Genomic DNA, 18935 nt, shown 5'->3' on the forward strand with positions numbered 1-18935 from the left:
CTTTTACTGTCCCCCTGACTCTCCCTTTTCACTTATCTCGCTGTGACTCAGCCTTATCTAGCAGGACATGTCCCTGCCCACGGTGGAACTGGATGATCTTCAAGGCCCCTCCAGGCCCAAACCGTTCTGTGAATCATGATTCTATGACTTAACTTCACTACAACTCACAATCTGCTGCACGGAGGATCCAAAGTCCTCGTTCTTCCATCTTCGCTGTCATCAAACAGGTCCACGCCATCAGCAGATCCCTGGGGCGCGAGTCCCAGCTTCAGCAGCGCCGCCTCGGGGCACACGGCTTAAAGCCTTGGATTCCCCCCCAGCGGAGAGATTCCGCAGGCTGGGGGGACCAGAAAAAGAACAATTAACCTTGTTGTTATCAGCTGAAGGGGTGTGACCATGCAGGGACACTTCTAGACCAAGTTAACTCCAATTCCACTGCACCCTTATGGCAGAGGAAAAGGCAAAGTCAACCCTCCCACTGCAACTACCTTGAAAATGTCTTTGGGAAAATCAGATTAAATTGTCCCATCCCTGGAGGGGTTCAAGGCCAGGTTGGATGGGGCTTGGAGCCCCTGATCCAGTGGGAGGTGTCCCTGCCCACGGCAGGGGTGGGACTGGATGGGCTTTGAGGGCCCTTCCAACCCAAACCATCCCATGATTGTAGGGTTAGGATAAAGCATTGGCCACGCACTGCATTGCTCCCCTAACGGATGTAAGGACGCCATTCCATGCAAGGTCTAAGAAAAGCTTGTGTTCTAAGCCTTAAACTGGATAACTATTTGTTTCCACTCTTCACTTCTCGCTGCTGCCACTTTTATCTTCTGCAGGGGAAAAGGCAGGGACAAAGGTAGCAGCGCTGGCCGCCTCAGGGCGCACGGCTCCACACGCCAGTATCGAGGAGGAAGGTCAACGTGGTGATGAGCGACGGCCACACTCCGCAGTTCACACCCCTGCCACACCCTGGAGCAGCCCGAGCGCTGTTACCCACCCAGTCCCACCAAGCTCCTGATAAACCTATAAAACCAGGGGTGCGGGGCACTCACACAGCCGCGTGCGTCAACCCAGCACAGGAACTGTTCAGAGCCAGGAAAGAATCCACACCACAATGATCACAGGTAAAAAAAGACAAGTCCCATTCCTCCTCTAGAGCAAAGAAGACCTTACGGTGGCCTTTGAGTAGCTGAAGGAGCTCCAGGAAAGCTGAGAAGGGGCTGTTTACAAGGGCCTAGAACGATTGGATGAGGGAGAATGGCTTTATGGTGGAAGGAGGAAGATTTAGATTAGACACGAGGAAGAAATTCCTCACAACGAGGGTGGGGAGGCACTGGAACAGGTTGCCCAGAGCAGTGGTGGCTGCCCCATCCCTGGAGGGGTTCAAGGCCAGGCTGGATGGGGCTTGGAGCCCCTGATCCAGTGGGAGGTGTCCCTGCCCAGGGCAGGGGTTGGCACTGGATGGGATTTAAGTTCCCTTCCAACCCAAACCATTCTGTAATTCTAAGATCAGATGTGTTTTCTTTTAGTTAAGGAGGCAGCTGGTGAAGAGGCTACAACGCAGCAAAGTTCACATCCACCCTTAACGTGCCTTATGCAGAGGCTGCAAGAACCACAAAAGGAAGAGGAAAAACACTCACAGGAGTCACATAATTCTGATTTTATATTCAGTCTTTGCAAGTCAAGGATGTCCTGTTTTTACTGTTCATTCCAAGGCAAAAGGCTACACAAGCACGTCAAAAGCAGTAATTGAAAAGCAGTGAACGCGACAGTCTTGAAAATACGTTTAATGTCTAATCTTATACAAAAGTGACAGCATTTTCAAAAAAATATCAAATCCTGTATTTATAGCTCCTCACTATCATACAGCAATATTTGTTTCGTCTAAAGAAAATACAGCAGCAGGTGATAACCTCTACTTTAAAGATGTGATTGCTTGTGTTCCATCTTGTAAACAAATGCAGTATGGCGATCTCCAAGCACAAGTCAAAATGAACTCCTCAGCGCTTGAACTCAAACGATGCGTAGAAATGTACAAATTCCATTGCGAAAGCGTCAGGCCAGAAGTTGCTCACACTTGACATAACATGTGATAAAGTTACTACACCGTATATAGTGACAACTGGAGTTTTTTTATACACGATAGATTCAACAGGAAAACCCTTTTCACTGCTATGCAAAGAACTCTTGCTCACAAAAACAAAGGGGTTCTGAAAACGGTTTTCATGACCTCAAGAAATACGAATATACATTGAAAAACACCCCATATATACTGAATTTTAGCCTAAATGTTCCAGTAATAAATCCTGCCTATTTCAGGAAGAACCTACAGATCTACTTACTTTCACAACCCCCCTTTCCAAACCTCATCACTCGCTACGTTTGCTTTATCCTCTTCTACTTCTTCCCATTCCCCGCAAAGACAGACGGCCAGTGCAATTTCAAACTGGAGCGCTGCTGCCACGTGACCCATTCATTTGGAATAAATATTTGTTCATTGTATCCATTTACAATCTAAGGCTGCAGGTATCAAAAAAGCACTTGAGCAAATGCATTCAGTGTTCTCTTATGCTTATTTTTAACCCGTCTTGCCAAGATCCTGTTGTTCGGAGGGGCAAATGGGGCTTGTTTAAGGTCAGCAAGGACTCGCGCTTTTGATTCCTGTTTCTAGGGGTACAGATGCTAGGTTTTAAGCTGAAATGTTAAGTATTTTTGTTCAGCTCCAGTATTATCTTCCTGAAACAAAAAAAAAGACACGTACCTTTGCTATTAGTTTTCACGACATCATGTTAAAACAGCCACAGCTAAGCTGACTGCTCGCTTCTGCAAAACCACCGCAGGACTTTGCCATAAAGGCTGAGACGTCACCGCCGGGTCACCCCGTTTGTTTTTATGAAATCCATCACATGCATGCAGGAAGCCACGACAAGGTACTGGAAGAGAATTAACTCGCTTTCACAGTTCCATGATACAAAGACTCCCTAACGAGCGACCGTGTTAAGCGAATTTTGTTCTACCTACAGAGGCTGAGTGAGGGCATCCCCGGCTGGGGATGAGCCAAACCGTCCGTGGTCAACGTCGAGGCTATGAAGTACCACAAAGTGCCAGAGCTCCTCAGCGACACGCGGCCGAGTCTCGGTAACGCGGAGCTAGCATCGCGGCAACCCCCTGGCGTGCGCTTCGCACGGATATGGCAAGAATACGAAGACTTAGCGCAGCGCCCCGTGCCGAGGGGCGGCCACCCAGGCTTCGCGACATTCAGCTCCTCCCGGGTTACAGCTGCTCAGTGAGGTATGCAGACACCCGGCTGAGAACAGAGGACTTCTCCCCAATAAACACGCGGCGGAGCCCCCTGACGAGACCTCCTCGTTCTCAACCATGGCCGTAAGGGTGATACCAAGGATTTTTGCGGCCGACAGAACTAACGCCAGGTCAAAAACTGCCGGGAAGGGAGCTGTCAGGTTGGGTTTTTTTTGATCTTAAGCTCAGTTTCCAGGGACTCTGAAACCTGCTGAATTTAACAACCCAGCAGCAAAGTCAAATTTTACATGACAAGGAGGGAAGTACCTTACCTAAGTGGGAATCGGTTTCTCTTTACACAGATCAAGCCAAACTTCCAACCACCACAGAATGAGAGCTGGCAAAACAATGTCCTCATTGGCATGCATAAAACTCACATTTGTTGATTCGAAGTTAACTGCACATCCAGGTTGTTTAATCTGCACAATAAACGCCTGTTTGTGAACACGAACAGCGTGCTGACAGGTCAGACCGAGTATTCCGAGCGCGTTCTCTTCCGCAGTCCCAGACCGAGCGATCCTTGCGAGTATGTACAAAATGCTGAGAAAGCCTTCGAGTTCACACGCTCCACCTCTTTCCTTTGAATTACTGTAGCGTGTTCAAAAATTAGATTTCTTGACAAAAAACAACCCCTTGAAATACTTTATTGACAGTTTACAATAACCTGAAAGTAGACAAAATATGACTATCCACCCATTCCGTGACCAGCGCAAAGCTGGCAACAAGATTTAAAGCATTCATGGAAATTTAATGATTCACTTTAAGTCCTTGGGCCTGATTCTTTACAATCCTTACTTGGCAACTCTCATTTTTCCAAGGAATGCTTGCCAACGTAAGAACCGCAGATGTTATATTTATTTCTGCTCTTTGTGATTCATTTTATTAAACCCAATGATTACACCAGCAGACGAGCAAGGTAAATTTACGCCAACTGCTCCTTCATACCTCAAACGCACTCACGAGAGGCAAGTGTTCATCATAGCCCCAAACATTACCGAAACAAAAACTGTAAAAATCTCTGTAAGTAGTGGATGAAGGTGGAAAGCTACAGTATTTTGTTGCCTGGAATGTATTCAACGGTAAGGCTGCAAGAGATAAAAATTCACGGTCAATACAGGCTTTTTGCAAAGCAGTTAATTCACAGTTATAAAAAAAAATGATAGAATTGCTTGGTTGAAAGAGATCTTTGAGATCGAGTCCAACCATACTTGTCCACTGCTAAACCAGATCCCTGCACACCTCATCTGCCTGTCTTTTAAAGGCCTCTAGGCGTGGGGACTCCCCCACCTCCCTGGGCAGCCTCTGCCAGGGCCCGAGAACCCTTTTGGGGAAGAAATTTTTCCCATATCCAATCTGAACCTCCCCCAGCACCACTTGAGGCCATTTCCTCTCATCCCATCACTTGTCACTTGGGAGAAGAGCCCATCTCCCACCTCGCTACAACCTCCTTTCAGGCAGTTGTAGATGCTGATGAGGTCTCCCCTCAGCCTCTTTATCTCCAGACTAAGCAACCCCAGGTCCCTCAGCCACTCCTCACGGGACTTGTGCTCCAGCCCTTTAACCGGCCTTAATTTAATTAAAAGCAAAATCACCCTTATAATTTGTTATTTTCCCCCTCTGTGTGCCCTAGAAGCAATCTCTCTAGGTTACAGAGATGAGAATATTTTCTCTTTCAGGGATGATTACAAGGCTTTCCCCCCTCTTCTACCTTTCCAAGTAGCGGAAGCCCACTCTAATGTGATCCTTAAGACACATTCCAACTTGATAGCGTTTCACTGCTCTGGTATAATTAGTTAAGCACTTAATAAGTTGGCTGTTATTCCACTGACTACAAAAATAAGACAGATGCACTGAAATTCCTTACCTGCACTGACAGGTCCTCTGCTACTCAATTTCCACACTTTCACAGAATCATAGAATCACCAGGTTGGAAGAGACCCACTGGATCATCGAGTCCAACCATTCCTATCAAACACTAACCCATGTCCCTCAGCACCTCGTCCACCCGTGCCTTAAACCCCTCCAGGGAAGGTGACTCAACCCCCTCCCTGGGCAGCCTCTGCCACTGCCCAATGACCCTTTCCATGAAAAATTTTTTCCTAATGTCCAGCCTGACCCTCCCCTGGCGGAGCTTGAGGCCATTCCCTCTCGTCCTGTCCCCCGTCACTTGGGAGTATAAGTTTTTTTTATACTTTAAAATAAAAGTTTTTATAGTAATCAGAGAACAAAATGAAATACTTACATGGGGAGCACCAGGCATTGACGGAGCACCAGCAGGACCAGATGGCACTTGAAAAGGATTAGGGGGTGTAGGATATAGTCCTGGAGCTGGATATGATCCTGTGGGTGGAGGAAATGGACCCGGCGGTGAAGGTCCCCACGTTCCAGGTGGGACCGTGCCCCACGGTACCGTCGGCGCGGCCCCTGGAGTCTGGGTAGGAGCGGAATATGGCCCTGGGGGTGGATATGGCATGCTGGGTGCAGGATACTGCCCTCCCATTGTTGGTCCCCACGCTCCAGAGGGCATGGATCCCCACGGCCCAACAGGAGCAGGAGGCGCAGCCGGCTCTGTTGGACCACCATAAGGTCTTGGAAGCTCTGGAAAGGGCAGATTTGGCGGCGGATACTGCCCTGGCGGGACGGGACCCGGCACAGTTGGGGGTGGATACGGACCACCAGGAGGAGGGCAAGCGGGTCCGGTAGGAGGAGGAGGAAATGGAGCAGGCGGTCCAGGGGGCATTGAAGGATACATTCCTGTTGGCGGAGGTCCGAACGGCACGCTGGAAGCAGACGTATTTGGTGGCAGTCCGGTTGGCGCCGCAGGGGGAGCGCTTGGGTTGTTCCAAGGATTAGAAGCCGGCCAAGCCTGCGGTGGCTGACCGGCCTGCTGGCCGGGTTTTGTGCTGCTCACTTTGGAGGATTTAGCAGGCGACTGATCTGGTAAAGCATCTGCCAACTAAAAGACAAAGCATCGGTGAGAATTTAAAAGCCTCCGGGACGTTACCAGTTGCAGACATTCCCCCACTACGTGTACGTCTTGCTAAAAATGGGAGGAGAAGAGCAATTTGTGGCTGCACGGCATTGATTACGTTCATTTTTGTGCAGCTTCTATCATTAAGGTAGAAGAGGCTTTCCCAACATGCTGCAGTTGGAAAACCAAAGGTAAAAGGCGACCTATCACGCGTCCAGAAAGGGAGGACTTTCATAGATTTCCATTTTAGCTATTCTGACACGATTAAAACACAACTCCTTCGTTAACATCACGCAGAAGAGAGCCCACGGGGCACCTAGCAGCCTCGTGTGTTTAGTCCACAGATTGCCACATCTACCCAAAAGGAAAGCATCACTGCAACACGGAGGAAGTCGCCTCTCAGCCGTAAGCTCCCCTTCTTCTCAAGAAGGTGTGTTAGCTTTTAGAATGAGGCAACACAACTGGCTGATCTTCAGGAAAGAAAAACTGTTACTTACCGAAAAATCATCAGTTCCAGACATTTTGCTGAAAAGTAAGGTAAGATAAAGTGAAATTTGTTGAAAATAAAAGTATTTCAAGCAAGAGTGCATGAGAAACTCTACATCTGCCTCATTCAAACCACAGTAAGGTCAAACTGGCAGCGCTTTTTAGCAGTGGCTTTGTTTTAACGCCTCTGCCCCATGCAGATGCGCTACCCAAATACTTTCCATCGCGATAAAGGTCTCAAGAAAAGGAAAATCTTCAGCCTCTACCTGTCTCATCTCAGCCAGGACCCACACACAGTGTAAACGGGCCATCTTACACTAAAGAAAAACATTTCAAGCATCCATTCCTAGCAGGCAGACTACCCAGTGATGCCTGTAAAGTATGCAAGGTCTCTTCTAAGGTGGGGCTCTAAAAGCTGTGGCAGGCTGCTTGCATGTGAAGTTAACACACCTCTAACAAAGCATTATTAAAACCCACGCAGATCTTATTGCCAGAAATAAAAAAGCTATAGTTTGCTGATGCTTTATCCTCTGGTTATTTCACAGAATCAAAGAACCGTGGTTGGAAAAGCCCTTTGAGATCATCCGAGTTCAAACATACCTGTCCACTACCAAACCAGATCCCTGAGCACCTCATCTGCCTTTTAAACCCCTCCAGGGATGGGGACTCCACCACCTCCCTGGGCAGCCTCTGCCAGGGCCTGAGAACCCTTTCAGGGAAGAAATTTTGTCCAATTTGAACCTCCCCTAGTGCAACTTGAGGCCATTTCTTCTCATCCTATTACCTGTCATTTGGGAGAAGAAACCAACACTCATCTCACTACAACCTCTTTCAGGGAGTTGGAGACGGTGATGAGGTCTCTCCTCAGTCTCCTTTTCTCCAGGCCTAACAACCCCAGGTCCCTCAGCCGCCTCTCATAACCCTTGCTCTCCAGCTCACAAAAACAGAGCAGAGGGACAGAATCACCTCTCTCAGCCTGTTGGCCACACTCTTCAACAACGCTCAGCAGGGAAGAACAACAACAGCAGGGATGCTCACCGGGATGCCTCACTGATTCCAAGCTCAGGTAATTCTGAGTTGTAGGCAACTTCTATGGAATAACAAGCCCCAGGTAAGTCTTTTCCCACAAACAGACCTACCTTCACCACTTGTACCTGCAACAGCCGTTGGCGAGGAACGCTAGAGAGATGCTATTTGTCACATGAAAATGTACTTCCTTCTTTTATTCTAAACCTGATTCTTATGAGTTTCAGTCATTGCTTCCTTCGCCCTCACAGCAAAGGAAATCAGCTAAGCCTATTCTTATCCACCCTGCCCATGCTGCTCACTATCCTACAGGTTTTTACCCTTTTCTTTCAGCTGCTCCTTCCCCAGGCTGAGCTCCGGCTCATTTCACTGACCCATGCGCAGCAGCTGTTCTGTACCTTTGATTATTCTCGCTGCCTCTCTTTGAGGCTGTTCCAAGTCCTTTGTACCTTTTGAGATGAATGACAAGAACGAACCACATGGAGCTCAAGATGTGGGGAAACCATTGATTTATACAGTTTCCTAATTATGTTGTGGTTTGTCCTCTATTTCCTTCCTAATCCTTCTTAATGTTTCATCTGCTTTTCCATCATCACTGAACTGGCACTTTAGTGGCAATATTTCATTCCTCACTGTTAAGGGTCAGCCCATCATTTTATATCTGAAATTATTTGCACTGCTCTACATTTATCTACTCTGAATTACATCAGATTTATTGATGTTGAACTACTTCTGCCATTCTATTACCTAATCCTTACTTTCCTGAACGCTTTCCTATCAACAAGACACTGCTCATCTCATTTCCCCGAGTGATTTATGACCACGCCGAGCAACCCAGACCCCTGTGGAAATAGAGTGAACTTCAAGTTATACCTAATAATTTAAATAAGCCTTGTAAGAAATACCGATCTAAAAAGCCAGTGCCTGACCACATGAATCCAAAGGTTTGTTAAAGCTCCATTAGCTCCAGTGCCTGAGAATCCTTTCAGGGAAGAATTTTTTCCAAATATTCAATCTAAACCTCCCCTGGTGCAACTTGAGGTCATTTGCTCTTATCCTATCACTTGCTACTTGGGAGAAGAGCCCAGCTCCCTCCTCTCCACAACCTCCTTTCAGGTAGTTGTAAAGAGCAATGAGGTCTCCCCTCAGCCTCCTCTTCTCCAGGCTAAACACCCCCAGCTCTCTCAGCCGCTCCTCGTAAGACTTGTTCTCCAGCCCCTTCACCAATTTACCTATACAGGAGCCATTTAACCCACAAAAACCTATAGGAAATCAATCACTAATACAGAGACAAGCACAAAAATAACTTTTTACGTAAGTGTGCACGTAAATGTGTGTACAAGTAAAGAAGAAAAAAAAACAGGTTAGCAAACAGCAGCACCAAAACAGGCCCAGAGGATCCTCCTTGGAGAGACAGGGTAAGAGCAACCAAGAACAGACCTACAAAGGATTGAAAATAGCCCACGGAAGAGGTTTGAACGTGTGCTGCAAGGGAGAAAAGAGAGGGGGAACAAAGCTGATGGAGGACAGAAGAAAATCCCATGATGTGCCGCAAAAGTGACAGAGAGGAGTAAACCTGAGTCAGAGGACCGGATGAACACACTTGGAACAGGCCCGCTCACAAAACACTGACACATATCCCTGATGTCTGTCAGCAGACAATTCCAAAATACTTCTGTGCCATGAAAATTAAGGAGGCAGTTGGGCTACATGACATGAAAAAAATGTGTAGTTAAGCATTGCTTATAATGAGCGCTAGCGGCTTTTTTCACTTTGGCAAGCAGAGTGGAGCAACAGTTGTTGGCAACATTTGGGCTGCCTGAGCTGGTGCCAAGCATGTCAAGGATCCTCTCGCAGACAGCATGGCCTGCTTTGGGGATGTTTTTTAAACACACATTTCATCTGGTACTGCCACTTAATAAAAAAGGCCCTGAAATCACTGCTAGACACGTTCAGACAGCATAGGAACTAAGCTGGACTTAAATCTTGAAAAGTCTATAGTCCATTCAAGGTGCTCAACATTAAAGACCTGTGATCAAAGTCTTAGAGAATCATAGAATCATTAGGTTGGAAAAGAACTTTGAGACCAACTCCAACCTGTCCACTACTAAATCATATCCCCAAGCACCTCATCTGCCTGTCTTTTAAACATCTCCAGAGATGGGGACTCCACCACCCCCCTGGGCAGCCTCTGCCAGTGCTCAATAATTCTTTCTGCAAAGAAGCTTTTCCTAAACGCCCCCTGATGCAGCTTGAGGCCATTCCCTCTCGTCCTGTCCCCTGTCACTTGGGAGGAGAGACCAACACCCACCTCACCACAACCTCCTTTCAGGGAGCAGCAGAGAGCGACAAGGTCTCCCCTCAGCCCCCTCTTCTCCAGGCTAAATGACCCCAGGCCCCTCAGCCGCTCCTCATAAGGCCTGTTCTCCAGCCCCTTCACCAGCTTCATTCCCTTCTCTGGACTCGCTCCAGCCCCTCAATGTCCTTCTTGTAGCAAGGGGCACAAAGCTGAACACAGTATTCAAGGTGCAGCCTGACAAGTGCTGATTACAACTAACAGTTACATTTGTAAAAGCCTTGCCCAAGGCATTTGCACGCTCAGAAATCACTCGGAGAGAAGACTTCCCGGTAACCCCGATTTAATGTCCCCACTGGTCACACGTGGGCTCAAGATTTTGTAGAAATGAACTGAATGGTGCCTTGAGTGGAGTTTTAGAGTCTGAAGAGTTAACAAGCAGTCATGTTCTCTTCAAGCTTCCCTAGAGGAGCGCTGCACAAGCAGGGATAGGAGCAGAGAAAAGCCGATTCACGCAATAGCCGTCCGTTTCGCCATGTTTAAATCATTCTTTCCTGAAGCTGGGAGGAAGAAAGAGTGAGGAGAAGGAGGAGGGTTCAGGAAATTAAGTCATTTGGCAGGGAGCAGAAACTGGCAGCATTCAAACTGAAGTCCTGCTCGCATCCACCACCCTGTAAGATAAGATTTCCTTTGTTTTCTGAAGGCCGCCACCCCTGGGAACATCCTCTACTTCCCAGAAGCGTGGAACCTGCCAGGTCCTGATGGGCACACCAGGACACCATTTCTCAGCCACCTCTGAGAACACACACGGCCAGAAGTGCTAAACTAAAGCGAGGGAAAGAGAAACAACCAATATATGAAAAAAGCATCCTGGAACAGCAGCCTTTATCCTGAAGAGCAACGGGAAGGCATGCGGGATTCCCATCAGAGCTTTCCACCCACAAACCACAGACAGATCACATCTTCAGGCCATGGGCCTGAAGATCACATGGACCTCCAGGAGCTGCTCTCGAGGGTGGGCTCCACACCAGAGGAGGGCTGAGAAGCACCCCTCCCACACGGCACCTGCAGGCTGGTTCTACCAACAGCATTCGAAATGAACTGGTGATTTTCAGAGCTGTCTGTGAAAACCCCATTGCTGGAAGCACAGTGATACGTGGGGCAAACTAAATCCTTCCTGCTAAACAGCTTCCACGATAAAACAGCACCACAGGTTTGTTTTTTTTAAACTCAACAGCCTCTCTGATTACAACCAGCCCAACTGAAACCGAGGGGTGTCGTAGCAGCAGCTTTCCCAGGCTCTGTCCTCCCCTGGCTTTTATCTACCACCAGTCCCTAGAGATCCTGGCTAGACAGAGCTCTCCAAAACACTTTTCCTTTCTCTTCCTACAGCTGTCCAAACCCAAGCATCAACTGCTTTCACAATTTTGAGTTATGTGACATTTCTGTGCCAGATGTAGTCCCTGTCTAAAGCTCTCTGGATGCAACAGGCTCTGTTGCCTTTCCTCGGGGTGGCACGGCTTGATCAGCAGAGGTTCTTTTGTCACCAAAACATGACTAATCCCTACGAGTAGAACCTCATCCACAACAAGATTTCTGCCCACATAAGTGCAACTACCCAGAGCTACAGGGATAAAATAGAAGAGAGACCCAACCTCTGACAGCCTCTAAATGTTTTCTATAATATGCAAATCTCTGCGGCATCTACCTTCAGATCAACATCTTGTAGCCGGCCTTCCCCATCTTTAATGCCTTCTCTAACTGATGCACTTGGGTACCACACAATCTTCTGACCCAGATGTTTATTCACTGGGAGAAAAATACAACTGGTCAACGAACTGACACGAGGCAGAAGGGGCAGCAATTACAGCACTAGCAGCTACCTGAGGTCTAGTGATCTTTTTGCCCCTTCCCACTTCTGTCTGGAGTGAAAAAAAAGAGGGTAAGTTAGATTTCTAGTTCAGTTTTCATATTTTCTGGACAGATTTAATTAAAAATGACAAGCAAAATGATGCATGTTGGTGCATTTGCTATAAATTATCAACTACCAGGAAAAAAACCCCAACTATTCTGAGCAAAGGTCTTTGGTATCAGCTTCCAAGACCTGCAAAACATAAAGGCATAAGGAGCTGTAACCTGTTCCAGTTTCCCACCATGACCTTCGCAGCTGCGTCCCCCACCAAGACCAGACCTAATCCCTTTGGATGGTTCCAAACCCAGCAAACATCTACAGCTGCTGAGGGGCATTGTTTGTGTGCCTGCTGTGACACAAGCCAGAGGAGAACAGTGAGTCTCCACTGCCAAAGTTGATCCTGTCCACACCATCCCACCCTATGAATCTTGAAAAAGATGTATTAGGCAAGCAGCACAGAATAACTAAACACATCTTCCAGTTGCCTCTGAACTTTCTTGGGAGCTATGGAGCCCATTCTCATCATGCTCTCATCATTCTCCTCATTTTTAAGAGCATGCTTTGTTTCTCTTCTATGGCTTTAGCTTCCAACTCTCAATATTTCCAAAGGCTTCCAGAACTATAAAATTTATTAAAAGAATATCTGTGTTCTCCTCCTACCAAAGCTAAAATTCTGCAATTATCAGCTTAATTATTTCCATTTGTTTTGGATGAAAGTGGACCCAAGCGTGAGTGACTACCAGACACCTTCAGCGTATTTTTGTCACACCCTCTCCCCAATAAAAACATCAAAACCGTGTCACATTCCAGTTCTAGCATCAACACTGACAACCAAACCTACACACCTTCCTGCTCCTTTACAAGACTCTCTTCCAAGATAACCATTTTTCAGGATACGATTGCACTTCACAGACATCATCAGCATCTTTCACATCTTGATACGGCACCAAACTCAAGTGAACTAAAGTTTCAAAAGTGCCTAAGACTTTATAGCTTTGATATTTACCACACATTTTAGCAACAGCCATGGGTCTCGGGGTCAGATTTGTTTTCTTTTTTTAAAAAGCAACCTTTGTTCTTAGATTCACTGACAAAAAAGTCGAAGAGCATCAGCAACGCTGTTTTCCATAGAATTCATAGAACGTCCTGAGTTGGAAGGGACACACAAAGATCACTGAGTCCAACTCCTGTCCCTGCACAGGACAAGCCTAAGACCCACGCTGTGTGGCTGAGGGCATTGTCTAAAGGTTCCTGGAATCTTGTCAGGCTTGGTGCCGTGTCTGCTTCCCTAGGGAGCTATTCCAGTGCTTCTCTGGGGGAAGAACCTTTTACTGATGTCCAGCCTAATCCCCTCAACCCAGCACAGCTTCCTGCCATTCCCACAGTTCCTAATTCACCTAGAAACATGTCACCTCTCCGAGATGAAGCCTGTCAGGTGAGCAGCTCCCTCTACATGCACCCTGCCCTTTGACACCACGCAGTGCTGCCTTTCCCACAAAATCCTCAGGTACAGTAAACCTTAACTATACCTTCAGCGCACTGACATTTGATAAAACGAATCAACTTCTCACAAACAGCAAGAATCTGGCTTCCGAGACCTTCTTTAGTGCAGAACCCTCACATTAAACAGTTCATTATATGTGATCCACACTCATATATTTTCATGTATACTTAAAAACATATAGCATAAGCCAGCAAGAACACAGAACAGTCTGGGTCAGAAGGGGCCTCAAAGCCCATCCAGTCCCACCCCTGCCATGGGCAGGGACACCTCCCACTGGATCAGGGGCTCGAAGCCCCATCCAGCTTGGCCTTGAACCCCTCCAGGGATGGGGCAGCCACCCCTGCTCTGGGCAACCTGGGCCAGGGCCTCCCCGCCCTCATAGGAAAATGCTGCTTTCCAGTGTGCAACCTAGATCTTCCCCCTTCCAATCTAAAGCCATTCCCCAGCATCCTATCACTACAGGCCCTCGGAAAAAGCCTCTCCCCAGCTTTCCTGGAGCCCCTTTCAGCGCTGGAAGCTGCTCTGAGGTCTCCCTGTAGCCTTATTTTCTCCGAACTGAACAACCCCAACTCTCAGCCTGCCCTCAGAGCACAGCTCCAGCCCTTGGATCATCTTCACGGCCTCCTCTGGACGGGCTGTAACGGATCGATACCCTTTTTACGTCGGGGAGTCCAGACCTGAACTCGGGACTCCAGGTGAGCAGAGGGGCAGAATCCCCCACCCCGCTCCCACTGCTGCGGGTGCTGCCCGACTTTCTGGGCGCACATTGCTGGCTCACTCCCAGCTCCCCATCCCGTCACGGCCCAGCAGCCCTCACCGCAACCCACACCGAATCTCCGTCCCCGCTTCACTCCGCAGAGCTCAGGCCGCGGCTGGTCCCGCCCACCCACCCTCCCACCCTCAGTCTCGGCCCCGGCTCCGCATTCGGCAGGGAGGCCACTCGGTGCCCCGTGAGGCGGCTGCCGGGGCGGCGGTACCTGTGGGACGGGGGGAGGAGAAGGAGGTGGAGGAGGAGCAGGCCCGGACCGGAGGGAGCAGGCAGCGGCCTCAGCTCCACCGCCACCCGCGACGCCCAACCGGAACCGGAAGCGCGTCACAGGAGCCCCGCCTCCCCGCCGGCCGCAGGGACGCGATTGGTCACGGCCCCTTTTCCCCGCGTCACGTGACGCAGGCCCCGCCTCGCCGGCCGCTACCGGCATGCCCCGCCCCCCTCCGGTCACGTGACTTAACGCCCTCCTCACACCCGCCCCCCGCCCCAGAGCGGGTTTGGCCCCGCCCGTGCGCACCACGTGACACCGCCCCGCCGCGCGATTGGCTCCGCCCACTTCCTATCGGAGCCCCGCCCACAACCACGTGACGCCACCGGGGGCTCGGTTGGCGCCTCCCCGCAGAAGCCACGGCCCGAGACCACGTGACCCAGCAGGGGCCGCAGTCAGGGATGGAGTCTCTGATCAGAGAATCACCAGGTTGGAAAAGACCCACTGGATCATCGAGTCCAACCATTCCCATCAATCACTAACCCGTGTCCCTCAGCACCTCGTCCACCCGCCCCTTAAACCCCTCCAGGGAAGGGGACTCAACCCCCTCCCTGGGCAGCCTCTGCCAGGGACCAATGACCCTTTCTGTGAAAAATTTTTTCCTAATGTGCAGCCTGAACCTCCCCTGGCGGAGCTTGAGGCCATTCCCTCTCGTCCTGTCCCCTGTCCCTTGGGAGAAGAGCCCAGCTCCCTCCTCTCCACAACCTCCTTTCAGGGAGTTGTAGAGAGCAATGAGGTCTCCCCTCAGCCTCCTCTTCTCCAGGCTAAACACCCCCAGCTCTCTCAGCCGCTCCTCATAAGGCCTGTTCTCCAGCCCCCTCACCAGCTTTGTTGCTCTTCTCTGGACTCGCTCCAGAGCCTCAACATCCTCCTTGTGGTGAGGGGCCCAGAACTGAACACAGGATTCGAGGAGCGGTCTCACCAGTGCCGAGTCCAGAGGGAGAATAACCTCCCTGGACCTGCTGGTCACGCCGTGTCTGATCCAAGCCAAGATGCCATTGGCCTTCTTGGCCACTTGGGCCCCTGCTGGCTCATGTTCAGTCGCTGTCAACCAACACCCCCAGGTCCCTCTCCTCCAGGCAGTTTTCCAGCCAGACTTCTCCTAGTCTGGAGCTGCTCAGGGTTGTTGCGCCCCAAGTGCAGGACCCGGCATTTGGCCTTGTTAAAGGTGTCAAATAGCACACCTGAAAGCTTGGCAGCTTTTCTCCCCCTGGACAACTGCCTCTCCTACCCTCAGGCTGCCCAGGGAGGGGGTTGAGTCCCCTTCCCTGGAGGGGTTTAAGGCACGGGTGGACGAGGTGCTGAGGGACATGTTTTAGTGTTTGATAGGAATGGTTGGACTCGATGATCCAGTGGGTCTCTTCCAACCTGGTGGTTCTATGATTCTATGACTCTCGTGGTAAGGAGGGCTGAATCCATAGCGCTCTTTTCCTGCCCTTCCCCTCCGAGCTATGGTGCTAATCCCACAAGCATTTGCATACGCAGATAATTCTAGCAAACTCCACGGAAAAGCGGGCGTGGGCGCTGCCGAGCACATGCCAACAGCCACATGCCATGTGCTGGCACCCTTCCCCTCGCAAGTGCACATCTATTTGTGCTTTCCAAGGTCATTATTTGGCCTTTCCCGAGTCAACGGAGAAAAATCAGCACTGGGAGAAGGCCCCAAGCACTGTGGTAGCTGCAACGAGCATGAAACTGCAATATTTTTACTGATTTACTTGCATAAGTCATTACTACCTGAACTAAGAGGTTATTCACTACAGGACCAGTCCCATGATGGTGTGATAACTCGGTTAATCTGCTCCAAAATTTAATTAAACGCCATAGCAGATGTGTTATTGTCTCCAATAAGTACTAAATGTGCTGTTGTCCCTGGAAAAGTGCTAAATCAGACAATTTCAGTATTATCTGTTGGTCTTTCCACAGGACCATGGAATGGTTTGGGTTGGAAGGGACCTCAAAGCCCATCCAGTTCCACCCCTGCCATGGGCAGGGACACCTCCCATGGGATCAGGGGCTCCAAGCCCCATCCAACCTGGCCTTGAACCCCTCCAGGGATGGGGCAGCCACCAATTCTGTCTGCCTCCCCCCGCTGAAACAGCAAGGATGATGAGTTTTGGTACAAAAATTTATTTGCATGCACAGCTTTCCCCTCCTTTAGGCAAAGGCGGCTCTTCCATCTGTGTGTACGTATGTGCTGAAGGTTGTAAAAAGAGCTGTGGACCCAACTTTACATCATTTGTCCCATAGATCCATATTAGGACTTAGGGGGACAATGAACACCGGCCACATTCTATTGGAAGACATAACTTTGCACTCCAAATTATGTCATGGAAAAAAAAGTTGAGATGAAATGGCATATTTAGAGCTCACGTGCAGCTCTGACTCGATGATCCGGTGGGTCTCTTCCAACCTGGTTATTCTATGATTCTAAGAGAAAAGGAAGCTGTGTGAAAGAAATTTGGCTCCCAGTTAGTAAGAAGCATCATTTTCCATGCTTCCGTCATAGGACCTGCGATGGGATGGTTTAAATTATTCAGCCAGGCTGCATGGGGTGGCAGCATGAGGGCAGTTCTTGAGTACAGGTTCTCGTGGAAAGGCTGGTGCTCTTGCAAGTGCAAGTCACTTTGGTTTTAATTCAGTATCGTACAAATATTTGGGTTGGAAAGAAGCTCTGGTCTAACTCAGCCTAATAGGGCGAGCGTTGAACCTTGTCTAGCAGAGTTTTGAGTGTCTCCAAAGACAGAGATTGCACAACCTCTCTGGACATTCAGTCCGGTCCTTAAATACCACCACTGCGAACGCTACCATTATTCCTTCCATCCTGTCAGCCTTTCCCTGACTCATCACTGTTGTTGCTTGTCTTTGCGCCACGTACCTCCACGAAGCATCTGCCCGCTCTGTAACCCCGCTCGGGGAGGCTGGAGGCTGCAGAGACATCCCTTCTCCTCCTTTCTCTGAGCTCAAATGTAGGATTTTCAAAGCCTCTCTTAATAGATACACTCCAGTCCCCTTCCCTGTGCCCCCACTCTGAACTCCCTCTGCTTTGGCAACATCTTTTAGTGTCAAAATTGAGCATAATTGCCTGCTATAGCCTCATTTTGGGGCAAAAAAAATAGCCCCTTATCCTGGGCTTCATGTGGAGAAGTGTGGCCAGAAGGACAAAGAAGGGGATTCTCCCTCTCTACTTCGCTCTGGTGAGACCCCACCTGGAGTCTTATAACCAATTCTGGAATTCTCAGCACTAGAAGGACACGGATCTCTTGGAGCAAGTCGAGAGGAGGCCACGGAGATGATCCAAGGGCTGGAGCACCTCTGCTCTGAGGACAGGCTGAGAGAGTTGGGGTTGTTCAGCCTGGAGAAGCGAAGGCTGCAAGGAGACCTTAGAGCAGCTTCCAGTGCTGAAAGAGGCTCCAGGAAAGCTGGGGAGGGACTTTTTATAAGGGCCTGGAGTGATGGGATGAGGGGAAATGGCTTTAAATTGGAAAGAGGAAGATTTAGATGAGATATTGGGAAGAAATTCTTCACACTGAGGGTGAGGAGGCCCTGGCCCAGGTTGCCCAGAGCAGGGGTGGCTGCCCCATCCCTGGAGGGGTTCAAGGCCAGGTTGGATGGGGCTTGGAGCCCCTGATCCAGTGGGAGGTGTCCCTGCCCAGGGCAGGGGTGGGACTGGATGGGCTTTGAGGTCCCTTCTAACCCAAACCATTCTGTGATTCTATGAAAAGACCAACAGACAATACTGAAATTGTCTTATTTAGTAATTTTTTCAGGGACAATAACACAGATCTTGAAGTGTGACAAGCATCGGCGTCAGGACATTTCATCGCACCCAGAGGGCTGTGCACGCCACAGACAATAAATTCAGAGGAACAATAAGAGAATTCTTGTACCTCCTGATTTTCCAACAGCTAGTCAGAAGGAGGAGATCCAAGACACAGTGGAGGCTTCCCTTTTCCATCCAACCAGAAAAGAAAGGGATTCATTTATTTTTTTTTTTAAACAAGATTAAAATTATGGAATGTAACGTCTGTTTTAGTTAAGAAGATGCCTGTCTGTGATGATGGGCTGGACCAGTGAGAGAGAAGACACTAAGCCTCAGTGACAGTGTTGGTTCTCACTAGGCGATGTCACTTGGCTTTTAGATTTATGCTTGGCTGTGCCCTGTGAACATGATGAAGAATTAGCTGATCCGCCTTGAAGCTGGATTTTAAAGCATTACCAGATGGTAAGTTTGATGCATGGGGTGAGCTTTTATGTGCTTTTCCCCGATGCCCAATCACTGACTGATCAATTATTTCAAGACCCTCATAAAACAAATCACGTTGAGCACGAGGCCGTCTCTAGTTCATGAGGCTCTTTCTCAAGGCACAGGCTTGTTGCCATGAAGATAAAATCATAAAGCCGGTTCCAAG

At 49.1% G+C, this 18935-nt stretch overlaps 1 protein-coding gene across 1 annotated transcript; it reads right to left on the reverse strand.

The window, feature by feature from the left end:
- Positions 1–1636: 1636 nt before the first annotated feature.
- On the reverse strand, positions 1637–14548 carry MAPK1IP1L (mitogen-activated protein kinase 1 interacting protein 1 like). Its single transcript, XM_069856916.1, has 4 exons — positions 14464–14548; positions 6760–6787; positions 5534–6247; positions 1637–4376 (listed from the first exon to the last, which is right to left on the reverse strand). The coding sequence occupies exons 2-4, from the start codon at positions 6781–6783 to the stop codon at positions 4365–4367; spliced, it is 750 nt and encodes a 249-aa protein (XP_069713017.1). The 5' UTR covers positions 6784–6787; positions 14464–14548; the 3' UTR covers positions 1637–4364.
- Between the last annotated feature and the right edge of the window lie 4387 nt (positions 14549–18935).

Source organism: Phaenicophaeus curvirostris, chromosome 5 (assembly GCF_032191515.1).
Source record: "Phaenicophaeus curvirostris isolate KB17595 chromosome 5, BPBGC_Pcur_1.0, whole genome shotgun sequence".
Lineage (NCBI taxonomy): Eukaryota > Metazoa > Chordata > Aves > Cuculiformes > Cuculidae > Phaenicophaeus > Phaenicophaeus curvirostris.